This window comes from Typopeltis vanoorti, chromosome 20 (assembly GCF_054136105.1).
Source record: "Typopeltis vanoorti isolate ZY-2024b chromosome 20, IOZ_Tvanoo_1.0, whole genome shotgun sequence".
In the NCBI taxonomy this organism is placed as follows: Eukaryota; Metazoa; Arthropoda; class Arachnida; order Uropygi; family Thelyphonidae; genus Typopeltis; species Typopeltis vanoorti.
Window position 1 is genome coordinate 64442182 of NC_143568.1, and position 21026 is coordinate 64463207.

Below are 21026 nucleotides of genomic sequence, written 5' to 3' on the forward strand. Positions count from 1 at the left end.
GTTCTTTTCATAGCATCGACGTGGTACTTATTTGTTTTCTTTCTATACGTCATGTATTTCATTGTATCACCAGGTGTTCCAAAACTGACGACATGATGTGTTGGTTTCATGTTAGATAAAGTTCTGAGTTCTGTTCATAATTGGCTTTTTTTTTTTATTTATTTACGCCAGATGCCAGAAAGCGGTTTCCTTTTCGTTTTTCATCGGTACAGGATATAACTAACGCCACTCATCAGTTTCTCCATACTCTAGAATATTCACTATAGAAATACCGTGTTTAATTTCCTGACACAAGCAGAGATTAGATATATACATCAATGACTACAGAAGAGAGAAGGATTGTGAAAAGAGTTTCCTACGTTGGTGCATCTGTCATAAGCGTCCATGTGAAATTGCAAATCATTCTATCAAGTAGTTTGTTTTATACAGCTGTCTGAAGCAAAAGTGTTGTCTGTATCCCTTGAAATGGATAAAATTCAGTATCGTGGGATTAGAAAATTATTTGTGAAAGAAGATTTAACGCCAAATAAAATTCATTCGAAGTTCACAATCGTTTATGGGAACTCTTCTCCTTCGTTTTGGACAATTAAGAAATGGGCGGCCTAGTTTAAACGTGGACATACCAGTCTTCAAGGTGATCAACGGGAAGGACGTCCAAAAAGGTGTAACAACACGAGAAATCATTCATCAAGTGGTATTGGATGACCGGTGTGTCATAGTGCGTGAAATTGCAGACTATGGACATTTCAAAAGAACATGTAGGATATAATTTACATGAAGAATTGCAAATGAAAAAGCTTCGCACAAGATGGGTGCCACGCTTGCTTAGAGCAGATCAAAAACGCACTCGCATGAAAATCTCTGAACAGTGCTTGGAGCATTTTAACAAGAATAAAACTGATGTTGTGCATCGATTTATTACTATTGATGAGACTTGGATTCACCATTACACACCAGTATCCAAACAGCAGTCAAAACAGTGGATAGAAGCCAGTTGTTCACTGCAAAAGAAAAAAAAAATCGGTTCTATCATCAGGAAAGTTCATGGCATCGGTGTTTTGGGATGCTAAAGGCATTTTTTTTTAATTATCTCGAAAAGGGTAAAACAATAACCGGGGAATATTATTCCGATCTTCTAACCATACTAGACGAGAAAATTAGTGAGAAAATAACCCGTTTGCAGAAGAAAAAAATCATCTTTAATTAGAACAATGCATCTGCCCACAAAGGTGTTTTAAAAATGGTAAAATTAAGGGATCTGCACTATGAATTGTTGGAACATCTACCCTATTCCCCAGTTTGGCTCCCTCTGACTTCTTCCCAAAACTGAAACGCTTCCTCGCTGGTTAGCGTTTTCTTCAAATCAAGAGGTGATTGCAGCTGTAGAGGGGGAATTTTGCAGAACTTACTGAGAACCACTACTGGGACGGGATAGTGGTGCTGGATCATCGCTGGAGTAAATAATTTTGAAATTTCAAAATCGTTTTTTTTTTTCATTCTTAGGCTGGGAACATTTCAGACCACCTTCGTATATTGCTGTTCATTACTAGTACTCATACTAATGCCGAAAACGATCCTTAATTTCGAAGTGCATGTTTCATGCAACATCACTGAACTTTCTTCTCTATTCGTCTCAATTTTATATCACCAAAATTTATTTCAATGATAGATAATACTACCAAGATGAATATTTCAATGATTCCAACGTGTAGCAAATCGCTTGTGTTTCTTATGTTCAAGTATGACTTTATTTTTCGATTCAGAATCTTCTCACATACTAGTTATAAATCCGTATGTTTAAGGAATGTTATTTTATTGAAATGTAAGTAGGGAACTGAGTATATTTCTTCGGTCTCTGGCAAGGTTTCTATATGAATTGAGAAGGGTCTGATTTTGTAGCAGGATAAATCCTAATTTATAATTATCAAAAATACATTCCATATTTTCATCTTCCATTAGGCAATATATTATCAGTTTGTTTTTTTAATTACTTTTTTGTATAAATTTGAAATACGTTAGACTAGGACTATGTTTTAATTCAGTTAAAACAATATCATGTAATATTTGTTTGAAAAAAATTGTGATGCATAGAACGCTTTTCATGCGAGTTAGATGCGACACAGCGAAATCAACAATTAACTAACGTTAGTATTCAATGAAACTTTCAGAACTTTCTCATGAGGAGCTAGTATCCCAATCATTCATGTTCTTCATTGTTGGATACGAGACCACCGCATCTACAATGTCCTTTGCTGCACACAGCTTGGCTTTACATCCGGAATGTCAGGAAAAGCTTATCGAGGAAGTGGATAGGATCTTCGACGAATACGTATGTATCCTCTGTCTCTTTCTCTCCAGCATAACTCAAATTATAAAGAAAGTGACTTATCAAATGAGCTTTAATTGCTATGTAAACTACAATAACGATTTATTTTGATAATACTTTCTTCGGCATTTTAAGATGTAGTTATTTTAATCAAAAACAGAATTACAACCAACTTTCTTTTCCAAACAACAATAACGTTTCAATAAACATTGATTAAACTAAATGAATAAACAAAAATGTTAAGTAGTATCTCTACAAAAGTAAAGAGGATTGTATTGAGAAATAAATTTTAACCCTCCCCTCAATTATAAATTCTAAAAATATTGGAAAAAAAGTAACAAACATAGCACTTGTCAAGCCATTTGAGAAAGCCACAGTTATAAACAAAAACTTACAAACACAACGAATTTAACTCTCAATTTGTTCAGAATTAAGCAACTGTATGCGAATCCATGCATCAAAATAGTTCTCATTTCTCGAAAATTTCGGTTATCATTCCTAGTTTCTGAAGTGCAGTAACTCTATTGGTACACCGGCGAAAGTAGGACTTTTAGCTATGAGCCAATATTAGCATTATTATGGTCTATTTAATCAATGCCACGTGATTATTGAATAATATAAATCGCATAACGGGGCATGACCTAATACTGAATTTTAAAATATAACCTTTGTATTCTCACATGCTACTCAAGTCTTATTACAGAAAAATGCTTGCATCCATTGTGCGATATTAGACAAGTAATACCAGATAAACCAGAATTTAATAATATAATTACGGCTATTATAGCCTGTTTTTGTTTAGGAGTGTCCCTTATTTAAATACATTGGCTATCATTACTCGAAAAGGGGGTATATATATTTTTAGGGCATTATGGGTGAGTATAGAAGGCAATTATGGCAGAATTAAAGAGGCGGAAAAATTTTGTGCATACCTTGTTTTGATTCTACGATACCTTCCAATTCCATGATCGAAGATTGTTTATAAACCGGGGACGGGGGGGGGGTAACATGGGGATGTGTTTTTTGAAGCGGGAAAATAAGTTTGGAAACCCGGGTTACTATTACTAATATATATATAAATATATATATATATATATATATTAGTTTCTTTAGGGGCGCATTTTGTGGGGGGGGGGAACGAAGGAGAAGGGCATACTTATGTGGAAACTGGGGCAGGGGTGAACAGGGTGTAGACCGTTTCGGTCGTCTGACCGTTGTCGGAATGAGTGTATAGGGCTATGTGAAGACTGCAAGTTGCATCTGCCAAATACGGGCATTTGTGGTCACTACATGGCCGGAGGCGTGGCTTAATTTGTAAATTCTGGATCGTCCAATATTCGGAAATTAGGTAGGAGCGGTGGACGTTGATAGAATTTTCATCGCATTTTATGGCGATAGTTTCGGATATTCTAAGCATTGTTTCGTTGTCTTGTTTGTCTATGATTATGGCCTTGTCGATTTGGGGGATATGTTTTAGTTCAAGGTCGTGAGCTGCAATTTCTGTCTGCCCTATACCCTGTGTTTTATTTTTCTTTTTGATGTTGCGATGTTTTTTCGTGTTCAGATATTCCGGAATGGGAATATTACAATCCCTGAAGTGCTCTTGTAGTCTAGTCCATAAGGCCTAATAGTAGAGCCAGTGAAGGTGATGTCACAGTCTTTTTGATAAGGAAATTTGTAGACTACGTTGTGGTGTTCGAATATTTCTTTGTGAGGGAGAGATTTAGTAGGTTTTAGGAGAGTTGCTAATTTTTGGTTCGTGGTGAATACTAGCTTATAATCCCACTTTTTGAAAATGAAATTTTCAAATGTATTTAATGTATTTAAATAAGGGACTCTCATAAAAAAATAGGCTATAATACCTGTTTTTGTTTAGGAGTGTATTTATATTCATAGTGTTTAAGAGGAGTAACATGGGAATTTTCCCAGAAACTATACTGAATTTAAATCTTGACATGTTATTAGAACAGCAGCAACATTAGAAACATTTATGAAAAGTTCATTTTGCTTCCTATGAAGAAGATCGTAAATTTGATGTAACTGAAGAATCTTCTCAATATTAATCTTCTTATGGAATTATGTGAGACCTTCAGTTTCATCTTGAATGATAAGAGTGCAGCAATGCTACTCGGCAAGAAATCAACGAATAAGAGAAGAAAACTCATCATTATCCGTTTGAACTTGCACATAGACCCATATGTGTATGATGCACATTTCAAATTTATACCAATTACTGCAATCTGCAATGTTTGCAATTATTGATTAATCTTTAGCTAATCGTCCTGTTTTGAGGCATAATAAACCCGTCGATTTGGTGGGTTTATCATTTAACGAGCCGTACAACAGTTCTTTGTTGTTCCAACGAAGTTCCCAGGTTTTTCCAACTGTAGCCGTTCTGCAAGTTAGGGTGAATTAAAACCACACGACTAGATGTAAATGTATCGAAATGAATCTGGAATAAAGAAAATGATATCTTTCCTATGAATATGGTTAGAGACAATCGCTCTTGAATGTTTCAGGGAAACGTATCTCTGAATACAAATTTGGCATATTTGCAGTTCGACAGTAGTAGATGAAGAAGCAAAAAACGAAATTTTTGGTTGTTTATAGCAAAATATTTTTTATTTCCATTGGAGAAAAGCAATCTTAATTAGGCTCTAATTTGACGTTTTATTGTTCTTCTTGAGAAGCATCGATAATTGAAATACCATAAAAGAGAACAGCAGATTAGAAAAACAATCAAAAATTCAAAGTATTTTATCTGTACTTTTAAACTTTACTAAAGTTGAAAAGGTTTTCTGATCAGGTGGTCAGGCGAAATATTTACTTCCTATATATGCACCATTCCCACATACAAAAGACGCCAAGGCTTACAGCTAATAAATGTAATGGGACAGACGATTCTTGCTGAACATGGATGCGTCTAAATAGTAATTTTTTTTGTTTGTTTGTTTTTTGTTTCTTTGTTTAGGGAATACAAAAGAGCATGTTGTTGGAATTCCCTAAAGTGTATTTGTAAAGATTAATATGAAATATTTGTAAATTGGTGTTTATCAACTTAATACTTCATAGTGCTGAAATACAAGCTACAATTTTTCAATTTAGAATTCACCATTAATTTATTTTTCTTTACTTCCAGGGAGAATTCAATTATGACACCATCAGCAAATTGAAATATTTGGATTGTGTTGTTTCCGAAACTCTACGCCTGTTTCCTCCTGCAATAAAGTAATCTACATTTTTTATTGTGTAAAAAGTAAAATTATTGTTATTATAATCTCTGTCATTAGAATGTGTCTGTGTGTATTGCAAATTTTAATATCAACTTATTGCCGATCCCAATTCTAGTAATGATGAAACGTCAGAAATATATATATATATTAGGATAACCAAGTAATTTTATAAACTTGGTTATGTTAACTCCTAATTCCAAGTATGCAAACAATTAAGTTTGCAACTGAAACAAAGTTCAAGTCTAAAGATGATACAACACCAGGGCAACTCATTGTAAAGGTGGGTAAAGCTCTGATCACTATTCTTAGTATTTTCCCATAATGTAAAGCACATCTCACTAGAAGATGTATACTGCAATGCATTATGGGTGGGGTCACTACCCAGACCGGTTTCAACCTTTTTTGAGGTCTCCTCAGTGAGTAGCTAGACCCTAAATACCAAGGTTTTAGTAATACGGAGCCTTATCACCTTTACCTATAGAAGTTGCAACAAGGTGTTTTTATTTTTAATAAAAATCTCTGGAGAAGATATAGATGTAATAAATTTTTTAACTTGGGGATATTGTATATTATAGTTGGAGATATAGTATAATAGATATTGTATAACCAAATTGTATATTGGTTATCCTAATATACAATATCCCCAAGTTAAAAAATTTATTATATATATATATATATATATATATATATATATATATATATATATATATATATATATATATATATATTTCTTTATTTATTACTTATTAGCATTTCAAAATATCATATTCTAATTTCCATAAAAAATTTCTCATGATAGCTGTAAAAATTTATTTTTTACAGCTATGATGAGACTTTATTTTTGAAAACTATTAAGAAATTGGGGATGCTATTGGGGAAGATGGATCATGTTGCACAGGAACTGGACGTTAATTTGTGGGGGGAAAAATTGTTCGATAAAAATATGATGAAAATGTCATAAATATAATTGATTCTGCTTAACATATACTTTATCTACCAATAATTGTCCTGACACTTTAGCAATTTACAATTGATACCAACAAGCGAACTCTAATATCCACCTGTGGATTTGATCACCTCCTACTTCCTTAGAGGGAGGCTTTCCACCGATGTGCGGCAGAGATCAGGTAGAATTTGTCTCCATTCCTTCGTCAAAGCAGAATTGAGTTCAGCGACAGATCGAGAACGTGCTGTTCTGGACCTCAATCGCCGCCTCAATCCCCCCCCCACCATCGAACACCTGTGTTTGATAGGGATTGAGGCCAGGACTCTGCATAGGCCAGAGCAGACGTTTAACATCCATCTCTTCATATCATTCCATAACAATAACAGCTTTGTGGCATGGGGCATTGTCGTCTTGATAATAACACGTGTCCGTTCCATAAAAACTCCTCAATGTAGGCAGCACCTAATTATGCAGAATATCAAGGTACTGGGCTGACTTCATGGAACCAAGGACAACAACCGGTGTTCCCACCCCAAACCAGCAGAATGCACCCCACACCACCAAATTATTCCCTCACGAATAAAATTCACTGTGAGTACAACACACTGCAGTAACAAGCTTTCACCGAGCTACTTCCATACCCACGCCCTGTCATTAGACTGGAAACAGGTGAACCTTGATTCATCGTTCCAGAGTACAGTTTTCTACTGGTCAATTTTCCAGTACACATCCTCTTTACACCATGCGAAATGAGCTGCCTTGTTCTTTGTTTTCATGCTCGGCTTGAGTGCCTCTGCTCTTCCATGGAAATCTAGTAAATGGAGTTCGTTTTGTACAGAATTAGCTCCCCGTGGTGTTGTTGGCGCTCTAAAACAAACTCATGAAGGATAGTCTGTGCCAATTGTAGCCGTTGATTTCGGATGCTCTAGTTGAGTGGCAATTGCATGTATGGATATCACTACCTGCTTTCAACTGCTATTATGAAATACTGCTTCCTGCTATCTGAACACAGATCTTTATTTTATTAACAAACCTGGAATGAATAATTATATATATATATATATATATATACTAAGATGATGTTAAAAGAAATATTCGTGCTGTTTGCGTTTTAAGAGTTTTATTTATTTGTAACATTTGTGTCATTACTTCACTCCGAAGGTGCTTAGCCTCATTCTCCAAATGTTCTCCTTTAAGAACCCTCTAGGAGTGCTGGAGGTAACCGACAGATTCATGGCTTTTAAAAAAGCATGACGTGCACAAGCACAAATTACTCGTACTTTTACCAGAGTTAATGAACACTGTGATAGTACTAAATAAAAACGGTACAATATTACTACATTATTATGCATAGTTTGTGTAATTTTAATAATAAAATTTACTTACTTTGTTTTTATTCCTCTACAGTATGGAACGAAGAGCCGAGTATGACTATAAATTAGGAGACACTGGAATTGTTATCCCCAAGGGCATGATTATTGGTATTCCGGTGTATGCTATGCATCACGATCCCGAATACTATCCTGATCCAGAAGAGTTTATTCCTGACAGGTAAGATTATCCAAATCCCCTCAGAGGTTAAATATTTTACGTGCCATGATAGCTGTATAAACTTAGAATATTTTGTATGTTTTAATCAGTGAACTACTGTATTTTAAGGAAATTCTAATGCATAACAATATAATGACATCTGTGAATAACACACACACACGCGCGCGCGCACGCACAATTCATGCCAAATATATTCCTCCTCAACTTTGATTACTGAATAAAGGATTCTGAGGTTACTATACTCTGAGAGTTAAATATATCATAAGAAATTAAACCGTTCCCCAGAATTTTGTATATGTTTGTTACTAAGATAATTAATGCACAAGTGAACCATAATTATTACTATGTCAACACCTCATATCAGAATTAGTTCATTTACAACATGACAAATATTCCTAAACTTTAAGCTGTCATTTCCAACAGCAAATTTTTGGAAAAGGTTCCAAAATTTTGTATGCTGCTTGCTTGAAAACTGTCGTCACATTGATTACAGTTGTTTTATTAGGCTACAGAATGGGAGCATTATAGAATGAATTTGCAAACGAAGCATACGCAAGCCGTAAGCAAACTGAAAGAGCCCTTGATCTCTGGTAATATATATGTTCGTGTTTGTACTCCTGCTGTCATACTGTATATTTCCATGCGAAACGACCTTCATCTGTATACTTCGATTTTAATGTGTGCTCTTTTTAATACATGTGAGTGTGTGTGTGTTCTGATGAGAGAATCGATTAAACTGAGGAGGGATATGCGCATGAAATCCACCGAGTTATTTCGATCAACAAAATCTCAAACGCTTTTCGTTTCTTTGCCTTGGACAAAGGAGAGACGCCATGTCTGAAATGCAACTACAGCCAATACTTAGTCGTATAATGCGACTCTGAATTGGCTATGAAACAAGAAAAACGCATTAATCATTCATGTTTCATTATATTTTTGCAATACCCATAACATCCGTATATCGAATTGAAATCTTGAACAACGTTGGGTATTAGGGGGTGGTCGGAAAGATTCAGAGACGAGGGAGAAAGATGGCAACAGATCTGTAGAATATTGTTTACGAGCATAGGATGAAGGTTTGCACGTTACAAATTTTAGTTGATAGGCACAAAAGGGCAGGGGGGACATGATAGAAACTTTTAAGATATTAAAGAAAATTTATAAAAAAAAAAGCTGCAAGCGAAATTTTCCAATATATGGCAAATAGTCAGAGAACTATGAGCCATCCATGGAAGTTGTGTAAGAGTGTGATTAGTGGGATGTCCGAACCAGATTTGTTGCTTGGAGAGTGGTAAGTGAGTGGAATGGATTGTCAGAATTGGTTGTGAGTTCTCTGATGGTGAATAGATTCTCAGGAGAGGAATGATAGGATTTGTGTGTATGATAGTGTATTTAGGTCTCTCGCGATGAGCCTGTAGACTCCATAGAGATGCCGTAAAAGTTTTTTATTAAAATTTATGATTGCATATTTAAATTACATGCGATACATACATTGCGTATATACATACATTCGATTACATATGATACATACATTACATTAGGTGCGTTTGATTCCATGAGATTCATACATTACATGCATTTGATTATATTTTTTTTTAAATTCAATCCTTTTTTTTATTATTAAAATCATGATTACATATTGTGATTATATATTTACAACAGGTTTAATTCGTTTTTTTGTTTTGTTTTTGTTTTTTGTTTATTTTGTAACAATGAAATTCGTACAGATTTTTCTTTCTTTTCTTTTTTTTCTGTATAATGTATTAATAATAATAATAGAGCATTTATTCATTTAACAATCAGTTATATATATTTAAGGATGACTTTAATATATTTAAGGGCTGTAACTACAGCACTTAAAAGTGATTATATGGGTATTTTCCCTTTTTCTATTGATTTGGATGATAAGTAATTTCTCAACTTACATTCTCGATGCTTATTTGTTAAGCTTATCAGACCTTATCTTATGTATTGGTTTGTTTGCTATGATGGGAGGTAAGCTTGTGTTTAATACGTTTGATTTCCAATACAGCCGTTGATTGAGAAATTAGTGCGCATACGCACGCACACACACACACACACACACACACGCGCGCGCGCGCGCGCGCGCACGCACACATATGATAACTTGGATTGTCTTGATGCATCACTGAACTGAAAGCCTGAACGAATATATTGTGTTTCTAAGTTTATATGGTATTTTGAGTGCGTGTTTCTTGTTCATAGTATGTCCTTAGAGCTCTTTTCAGACTATTGTAGTTTGTAAGGTTTCTGTATTCAAAAGGTAATTTGTTTATCATATCTGGGATGTAGAAGTTTTACGTGGCCTTTCCGTAGTGATTATTGTATTTATATGTGATATAATTAGTTGTCTGAGCTTTTGTTATACGGTATGTATTTCTGACTGTCCTGTAGTTCGCATCGAAATAATGATTTAGGAAAGCTGCATAGTGACATAAATGTTTTGCTGTCAGTATTTTGTGCTCTGACATTGCAGTGCATATAAAGTCGTTGTTGTCTCTTAGATCCCAAAAGATCAGTTTTATCATTTTGTACTGTAGCGACATTAATTTATAATGTTTTCAGACATGTGAGAACTATGTCTTTTAACTTATAGAGTTTGCCAGTTATTGTTCGGCGTTTGTTGTGTAGATGGGTTATGTGGCTATTCCAATTCCTATCTGCATCGAAATAAATTCCAAGGTATCGTATTGTTTCAAGCTGAGTGATTGTAGTAGTTTTGCTGTTCTTTCTGTTTTTTATGTTGGAGAGTGGATGTTGGATGGTTATATGTTTGTTATCGACTGGTCGACTCAGTGGATTTCTGAATATCATTAATTTTGTCTTATCTGAGTTTAGGTGTATGGAGTTTTTGGTGAGCCAGTCTATGAGCAGATTTATGTCATGTTGCATATTTGTTTGGGCTATGCTTGCGTTATCATGGATGGATATTATTGCTGTATCGTCTGCATATTGGAAGACCTTATCTTTCAGAGGCAGCTGATTAATATCGTGCGTATAAATAGATTTGCGGAGAGTACAGTTTCCTGTGACAGCCCACAGGGCTCTCTACTTCGGTTTGACCCGATACGTGTGATGTGCTTTCTAGTTTGAGGGTAGTTTGTAAACCACCTGTGCAGTGGCCCATCTATTCCAACATGCCTCAACTTTTCTAATTATATATGATGTGTGAGTGTGTCAAATGCTTTAGTTAGATCAATAAAGACTACCATTGCAATTTTTTTGTCTAAGGCGGTATTAATTACGTCTGTAAAGTCTTCCAAGAGAGATGTTGTTCCCTTATTTTTCTGAAAACCATATTCTGTTTTGGGGATAATATTAAAGATTTTAGTGTATGCTGTCAGTTTCTTCAGTATGATCCGCTCTATAATTTGATTGATAATTGGTAATGTTGCTATAGGTGTGTAATTGCTGAGTAAATTTCTTTTTCCATGTTTCTATATGGGTGTATTATTGCAATCTTTAGCATACTTGGTATCTGTCCTGTTTTAAATATTTTATTTATTAATTTTAGTAGGATAGGGCCTAAACTAGTTGTATTTTGCTTGATATCTTTAGGTCTGATACCATCAATTCCTAGGCCTTTGTTTGGTTTGATTTGAGTTATTACAGAGAGAACGTCTGCCTCTTTTATAGTTGGGAACTATAATGTTTGTTTTGATTGTGGTCCAGATGGTGGATCACCTTTTATGACTGGGGGAATATTTCTGTGCAGTTCTTGGATGGAGTCTGCAAAGTATTGGTTAAAGTCATTTGTTAGTTGTTGGATAGGTTTTGTGTCTTTCATGAAGCTGTGTTTTATGGCTTCGGAGGCGGTGGTGTTGGGAACAAAATCTAGCATCTTTTTGATGAGATGCCTAGTTTGTTTCATGTCGCTTTGTGCAGAGGTTAATTTGTCTCTTTTGTAGTTCCTTTTTGCATTTCTTATTTGTGTTGTAAGGCGATTCCTTGTTATCTTATATTCAGTTTTTAATGCTGTGTTATTTGGATATCGCTTTAACTCTTTCCATTGAGCATCCTTTCTGTGTATTTCTAGGAGTAAGGTTTGTGTTATCCAAGGATTCGGGGTTGTTCTTGAACGAATTCTGACTTTGTTTGCAGCTTTCTTATATACTTACTCCAGTGTGAGTTTGATGTTGTTGTATAAGATATCTGCTGAATCTGATACATGTGTTCCCAGTTGGTTTTTTCTTATTTCGTATTGACTATTTCTTCTTCTATTACTGTTTTTTGTTGCTTTTCATATGTGGAGCATTGCATGGATATTGTCTTAGTGTGAAGGTTTAGAGCCATGATGTAACGATCTGCTACGTTGCACTTTATGACTGATGCAGTGTAACTGTTTTGTGGTGCTCGAATGTTTATATGATCTATGCAGGAAGAAGAAGTGACAGTATTTTCGAATATTTCTTGTCTACTACATGATGTTATTGTTAGTATTAGGTTATACAAGGATAGCGCGACTAGGTATTGCGCAGTGCTGTTTTCTGGTTTTCGTTTGCAATATTTACGTTTATGTCGCCGATTATCATTAGATATGCAGTTGAGCATATTTCTTGCAGTGAAAGCCAGCAGAAGTAGGGGTCCCACTTCTGACCAAATGCTTCCGGTGGGCGTGGCTTCTCCCTGAGGGTATATGTGTCAATGGCTTCAGGTTGGAGTTTCTGCCCAAATGCTTCCGGTGGGCGTGGCTTCTTGACGTCATTGTGAGTGACGTCATGAGTTTGGAATGTTTGGAATTTCCATGTGGGCAAGTGTGTGAATGGCTTCAGTTCTTGTGTTTTGGTTCGCGTACGGGATTATGGGTGATTTTTTTGGTTCGCCTATGGAATTATGGGTGATGATAGAGATAAGGATTCGTGTTGTGATTGGTGGGACACTTTAAACCAAATGCTTCCGGTGTGCGTGGCTTCATGGGTGTGGAATGTTTGGAATTTCCCTGGGAGCATATGTAGTCAATGGCTTCAGTTCTTGTGTTTTGGTTCGCGTATGGAATTATGGGTGATGGTAGAGATAAGGAATCGTGTGGTGGGTGTGTGTTGTTTTCAGATGTAGATAAGTGACGTCATTTGTTATTTGTAAATAAATGTCGTCATTTGTTATTTGTAAATAAGTGACGTTGTTGTTTTGAATGGAAAGGATGATATTAGTGGATAAGAAATCGTGTCGTGATTGGTGGGACACTTTAAACCAGATCAAGATCAAGATAAGATAAGGAATCGTGACGTGAATGTTTGTTGTTAGTTGTAAATAAGTGACGTTATTGTTTTGAATGGGAAGGATGATTTTAGTGGTTAAGTAATCGTGTCGTGATTGGTGGGACACTTCTGACAAGACCAAGATCAAGATAACATTAGGATTCGTGACGTGAATGTTTGTTGTTATTGAGTTTGGAATGATAATTTAATTTAACTATATTCTATGTCACACAAACATACAGTTTTTTTTTCTTCTATAGATGGTTGTACTAATTTTCCAATACATTTTAGGTATTTCTTTCCTGTTAAAGTGTGGGAATTCTTAGAGAAAGTCGGGATGGCTCTCGTGTTTCGATCTTTTCTGAATAATTAATTATATACTTAAAAAAAATAAAAAACACGTTTTTTTATTTTTTTTCCAAAAAAGTTTTCATAAAAAACGCGTTTTTTCCTAAAAAGTTATCATAAAAAACCAGTTTTTTAAATTTTTTTTTTCCCAAAAAAGATTTTGATGTAATGTAACCAAGAAACAGTGAGTAACAAAAATTTTATTCATTGAACTCTTTGGAAAATGTTAAGAGTCTAAACTAAATATTGTGAAATATTTTTAGGTAATTACATGTTTCGAATTTTTCTCAGTGAATATACTTGTAAATAGTATTTCAGCAAAATAAAATGTGCATTTGTAAACTTAAATGAACAAAGATGTGTGTTTTTGTTGTTATGTTTTTCCACAGTGAATTTTTACTCAGTTATTCTGATTAGATCTTGATATTTAAATCCACAACTTTATATCTTAATGCAATTCTGTTTAATTATTTTAAAAAATCACAACTGTGAAATTAATGCCAGGACAGGGAAAAAAAAAAAGGTGTTGAAAACGAAAATCCATGTATTGATTATTTTAGAAATTGTCTAATGCTACCTATTGACATTATTTGAGTTATCTGAAAACAAATCGTTCACATAATCGAAAATCCGAACTCTTAGAATTTGGTTATTTTTACAGAGAGTGAGAGAGAGAGAGAGAGAGAGAGAGAGAGAGAGAGAGAGAGAGAGAGAGAGAGAGAGAGAGAGAGAGAGAAGCACCTAATTAAACCAACAAAACGTGAGTTTAACACTTCTTTAAAGTTTGGCATAGAGAAAATGTTTGTACTCTACAGATAACACATATACAAATTTTACCTTTCCCTACACAAAGTAAGATAAAAACACACCAACAGTATATCCAACAGCATGTGAAAACATGTCGTTGAGTCATCTGCGCAAAAGGTTCATTTTTGAAGGAACAGTCAGGATAGGGGATGGTAAGTGTAAACAGTACATACAGAACAGTACATTGTGTTTGGTAATGCAAAAATAATGGGTGAGCCACAAATTCTTTGAAAGTTTCTTTGTGAAAAGTTCTAATTGTTTAGAATTTTGTAAACGAATGTTACCATAAAGTATATGATCAGAGCTAATAATCAGTGAAATAATAATAAATAACTATTTATTTGTGGTGCCATATGAAGTAATCGAAGAAGAAGAATGAAGGAAAACGATTATGAAAAATCGACAGTGGGTGAAATATACGAATTTTCAGTTATCATTGGGATAATTGATGTACAATTTTTGTTGAACAGGAGTTCAAATTTATTTCCTAAAGAAATTTGTATTTCTGATGGAATTAGTGTAAGATATGCAGTGACAAAATCACCTTGTAGTTGGAAAGAATTACCTGAAAGAGTTAAAAAACAGAATTCTTGGTTAATAAAATATAACCATCAGCTGAAGTGGGAAATTGGTTCACTAGCTTTGGACAAACTAAGAGATTGGATGATAGAATCAACATGCAAATATCATATATTACTTGCCAAAGGAAGAGAAAAATCAAAAACATTAACGAAGCTAATAGGGAGGCCTGTTCTTGATTTAAATGAAATTGGATGCCCGAAACGTGAAAACATAACGTGTAGTTTTAAATGCTTTTGGAAACATAACGAAAGATTCTGTGCTTTTAATAATTCTCTGAAGTATACGTATTGGATTCGAAAATATAAATATGCAACCCTTAATTTTACTACTACAGTAATAAATTCCCAACAAACAAACACTAAATGAAAATTAACTTTCAGATGAGAATCACATTGTCAAAACCATACGATGGCAATTCCACAACCATGGAAGAACCTTTGATGTATTTTTCAATTTATTTATTTTCTGTATTGTTAGATTCAGTAAATACAATTTGTAAATAATATTTCGTTCAATAAAATGTGTAAATTAAATGAACAAATTGGGTGTCATAGATGTGTTATACAAATTTAAGAAGGAAGATAACATTTTTTTTTTTTTTTCCTTGTGAAATTTCATGCCACAAAGTAACCAGAGAATTTTTTTTTTTTGATTCATTGAATGAAAAGTCTTATTTGTTCGTTATCTACAAACAAGATTAATGAATGAAAACTAACAGTGTGGGAAAATAATTCATAAATAAATTCTACTTACAGAAATAGGTTAAGAGCACAAGGAATCGAAGGTAAAATTAATAGTTATATTGGTAATTTCCCAGCAGAAACCAAAAGTTCGAAACAAAACACACGCTTTCTCACCTACGTACAACAAAAGGCGACCGGATAAGGCTTAATGAGAAATATACAGTGTTGGAAAATAAATTCTCATATACTTTATATATTTATTAATTCTGCTCAGTTATTCTGTTAGAATATGACCTGTAAAAGTAAAATACAGAAAATAACCAATCAATTTGAAAAAAAAAATAAATAAAAATTTCACTTGTCTGAATTCCATACTCTAACAGCAATCGGAATTCGAAAGCGGAAATAACACTTACCCTAAACAAAACGGCGCATAGACTTTCCCACTAAGCTTGGGGAACTTTAAGAAAAAACTTAATGAGAAATATTCAGTGTTGGAAAATAAATTCACATATATTTTATATATTTATTAATTCTACTCAGTTATTCTGTTAGAATATGACTTTTAAAAGTAAAATACAGAAAATAACCAATCAATTTGAAAAATAATAATAATAATAATTTCACTTGTCTGAATTCCATACTCTAACAGCAATCGGAATTCGAAACCGGAAATAACACTTACCCTAAACAAAACAGCGCATAGAGCTTCCTACCGAGGATGTACACCCGTGGGAAAGAATTAATACAGAGAACCAAACGGACACTAAAGTAAATTAAGTAGTCCACTAGATTTTCTGGTTATTTACAGAAATATCTATCAACTCCTATGTTTTGTGTGTTTTGTGGTGTGAATATATGTTAGCCACAGTAAGCTATAATGAAAAAGTGAAATGTTCTTTTCAGATTTGTGTTTGTGTTCTGTGAATACATGTTAATCAACAATTGGAATATTCAGAAAACCTTCTGTAAAAGACTTAATGAGAAATATTCAGTGTTGGAAAATAAATTCACATATACTTTATATATTTATTAATTCTACTCAGTTATTCTGTTAGAATATGACTTTTAAAAGTAAAATACAGAAAATAACCAATCAATTTGAAAAAAAAAAAATAATAATAATTTCACTTGTCTGAATTCCATACTCTAACAGCAATCTAAATTAACATTAAATGTAAGCATTAATTTACTACACCAATGAATGCCGACGGTAACGAAGAATGAATAATTTTCATTCAAACATGTGGATACTAATCCCTTAGTCATATGTAAGTATTTGAGAAATATCCAAACTTGAGGAAATGCTGCATTTTGAACAATACCCCACTTTACGGATGTGACTCATGTCAACCCCTTTGAAGAAAAGCGCTCGCTGGGGGATCTTGCAATGACGAAACCTCACCATCTATGCTCCGTAATCTAAAGGACGAAGTAACTAGTTCAGGTTACAGTATTTACAGAAATTTCATTCTTTGTGGTTTTTGTGTTTGTGTTGTGTTGTGGATATAAAATTGAACTATTTTGGAATATTCGAATTTCGAAGAGTCATCTGGAAAGCTGTAAGTACTTTTTTAACTTAAACATAACTGATCGCATGTTGTTTGGTAAGCATAATTCTAATACTGAATAGTTTTTTTTTCCATAAGAATAATCATAGGTTATATATTAGAGTATCAACATGGACACATTAGCGATTTTTTATGTCTTGTGTGTGTGTGTGTGTGTGTGTGTGTGTGTGTGTGTGTGTGTGTGTGTATGTGTGTGTGTGTGTGTGTGTGTGTGTGTGTGTGTGTGTGTGTGTGTTTAAGGACAGGTACTTTAAGTATATAATTAATTATTCAGAAAAGATCGAAACACGAGAGCCATCACGACTTTCTCTAAGAATTCCCAAACTTTAACAGGAAAGAAATACCCAAAATGTATTGGAAAATTAGTACAACCATCTATAGAAGAAAAAAAAAACTGTATGTTTGTGTGACATAGAATATAGTTAAATTAAATTATCATTCCAAACTCAATAACAACAAACATTCACGTCACGAATCCTAATGTTATCTTGATCTTGGTCTTGTCAGAAGTGTCCCACCAATCACGACACGATTACTTAACCACTAAAATCATCCTTCCCATTCAAAACAATAACGTCACTTATTTACAACTAACAACAAACATTCACGTCACGATTCCTTATCTTATCTTGATCTTGATCTGGTTTAAAGTGTCCCACCAATCACGACACGATTTTTTATCCACTAATATCATCCTTTCCATTCAAAACAACAACGTCACTTATTTACAAATAACAAATGACGACATTTATTTACAAATAACAAATGACGTCACTTATCTACATCTGAAAACAACACACACCCACCACACGATTCCTTATCTCTACCATCACCCATAATTCCATACGCGAACCAAAACACAAGAACTGAAGCCATTGACTACATATGCTCCCAAGGAAATTCCAAACATTCCACACCCATGAAGCCACGCACACTGGAAGCATTTGGTTTAAAGTGTCCCACCAATCACAACACAAATCCTTATCTCTATCATCACCCATAATTCCATAGGCGAACCAAAAAAATCACCCATAATCCCATACGCGAACCAAAACACAAGAACTGAAGCCATTCACACACTTGCCCACATGGAAATTCCAAACATTCCAAACTCATGACGTCACTCACAATGACGTCAAGAAGCCACGCCCACCGGAAGCATTTGGTCAGAAACTCCAACCTGAAGCCATTGACACATATACCCTCAGGGAGAAGCCACGCCCACCGGAAGCATTTGGTCAGAAGTGGGACCCCTACTACTGCCATCAATTAAGTTCTTGCAAGAATTTTATCATGTTTAACTTTGGTGGTCTGTAAACAGCATTTAGTATTATGGGATGTGCTGTCGATTGGTAGTATTAATGCTTTCGATCAAAGAGTTTCAACATGCTCATACTGATAAACAGTTTCTTTTGCTATTAATTTATGTTCGATAAATATTAATATTCCCCCCACCTCTTTTTGTTTGGCGGCATAATCTGTGTTGTTGGAAGTCTGAAATTTGGAAAGCAGTTGCTTTGTCAGTAGTTATGGATACTTCTGTTAGGACCAATATATCAATAAGATCGGTGTAATTTCCAAGATAAGCCTGTAACAATAACAAATGTTGTTTGCAGATGCTTCTGATGTTAATATGCAGGATGGCGAGTCCTCTCGCTTGTACTGTGTGTTGTTTCCATGCATTAAGCGAGTCAAAAGTACAATTGCTGATGTATTCTGATGTAATTACATCTGTCTGATGATTCACATTCATTTTTGTTGTATTGTGATCTTCTTTTTGAACTAATGTGGAGTCTTTTGTTTCACTCTGACAGCGTATCTATGTATTCTTGATAAAATCACAAACTTCAAGTCGATACAAATAAAAAGCGCTGAATACATTGATACTCTGACAGCGTATCTATGTATTCAGCGCTTTTTATTTGTATCGACTTGAAGTTTGTGATTTTATCAAGAATACCTTCCCATATCTGATCCACAAAACTTGATTATTTTATCTGTTTTTGCTTTTTTTACTTGGTACAACAGATTCTGATTAAATGGTGTTAAATACTTAGATAGAAAGATTGGTGTATTGTCTTGCGATGCGATTAAGTCCTAGGCAACTGGTTTTTTCAGTCTGCTGGGTTTTATGAGATTGTCTCTTGTGGAATTGCTTGTCAGACGAACTAAGATTGGTGCGGGTTGTGGCAAGCCTTTTTTTGTTCTTCCTGGCAATCCGATTTATGGTCTGAATATCATTATGCTGTAGGGGGATGTCAACTGCTTGGAATATTCCGGAAACTCTTCTAGAGACCAAATGAAGAACTTCTTCAAATCTCTTTAAAAACTAAAGTAAGTGAGTTGTTCTCGCAAAATGCGGTGACGTTGACATCTCCGTTGGAAAACAAATGCACACAAACTCAAGCGTCACTCTTCATTTCTTTATTTTCAGTTTGAAGTAGAAATGGGATTTTTATCCTTAAACTGCACATCTAATTATGAGATGTTGAGGTTTACTGATTTGACTCTCATCCATACGAACTTATGAAAAATTTCTAGAACCGAAAGCGGATCCGATTTCGGTTCTAGAAATCAGTTTAGAAGTCCTCCGGATTCTCATTCTTATCTGACAAACATTGAATTGCGCAAATGAAGACAGTTTTTAAAACACACTGCACGTTATGATTAAACAGCAATTTTCCAACTATTTTAAACATTTTTCCAAAACTTTTCCAAAACGCTCATGAAAACGCTATAGTAACACTATTATGTTTCTGGTTCAAAAATACTTTTTTAAAAAAAATAGTTTTTTTTCACTCTTGTGAAACACTTATCTTTTAAAGCAAGTGAGTGTCTCTGTATCGTTGTTGCAAGTGTGGCGCGACATATCTTTTTGGACTGAAAGATGGACGTGTTCTTGTTTTGATTCTCATCTAACACAACATGGATCTTTCTAACAGGCAAAAATGCCAAAGAAATCAAGAAATAATACAATGCCTTCATAGAAGTCCTTCTGACGTAATTTTATTAACACCAAATAATATCCATAACAGACTTCGATTTATCCCCTTTCGAATAGCCATCTTCTGAAAGAAGAAGCCTATCCCAAAGCAGAGCAATCTGCTTTGATCAAAGGAATGGCCATTTTTTGAAAGAAGACAGCTATTCTTTTCATCTCAGTATCAAAGATACTATGTTTCCTCGGTCGCTTTAGGCATTACTTTACTTCTGAGATAAGATAAATCTTTCTCTATCCTCGGCTTCCCTCAGCAGAAATTAATGCTATTACTTGTAATAGAGATCTCAGTGATATTCACTTTATTCTGATAAAACACATATGACTTAAAGCGAGTGAGCGTCACTATAACGTTGTTCATCAGAAGTAGCATCAATAAATCTCCCAGAATTTTCTTCTTCCTCTCCACTCGTATCCTCTAATATGTTATTCCTTAGAATCAGCTTCTGCAAGATAAAAGTACCATCCAGAATTTTTTTTTAAATTTTAAACACAGTTAGGATTAATGAAAACCCTATACCGAAATTACAAATATCTGAAGAGAATCTTTTTTTTTAATATATTAATCATCGACACGTCTGACGCGGAACTGTTCTCAAAAGGTTATTCTCTAAAGTTTCGTCTACGTAATAAAAGAGATATGACCGACTTATAAATATTTCCTTCCTGTGGATATATCATTTCACTTTTTCTAATCGCGACTTTTAAATCTTAATTATCAATTAGAAATGAAATGTCGCAATTTGAATGCTGATAGTAAAA

General features: G+C 34.3%; 1 protein-coding gene across 2 annotated transcripts in view; it reads left to right on the forward strand.

Moving 5' to 3' along the window:
* LOC150095509 (cytochrome P450 3A8-like) overlaps positions 1-21026 on the forward strand; it is an 86408-nt gene that overhangs the window by 32756 nt on the left and 32626 nt on the right. For both annotated transcript variants that reach the window (XM_090410517.1, XM_090410516.1), the window contains exons 10-12: positions 2169-2329; positions 5466-5554; positions 7913-8056. In XM_090410517.1, the coding sequence (XP_090266643.1) occupies positions 2169-2329; positions 5466-5554; positions 7913-8056 (394 nt within the window). The remainder of the gene's footprint in view (positions 1-2168; positions 2330-5465; positions 5555-7912; positions 8057-21026) is intronic.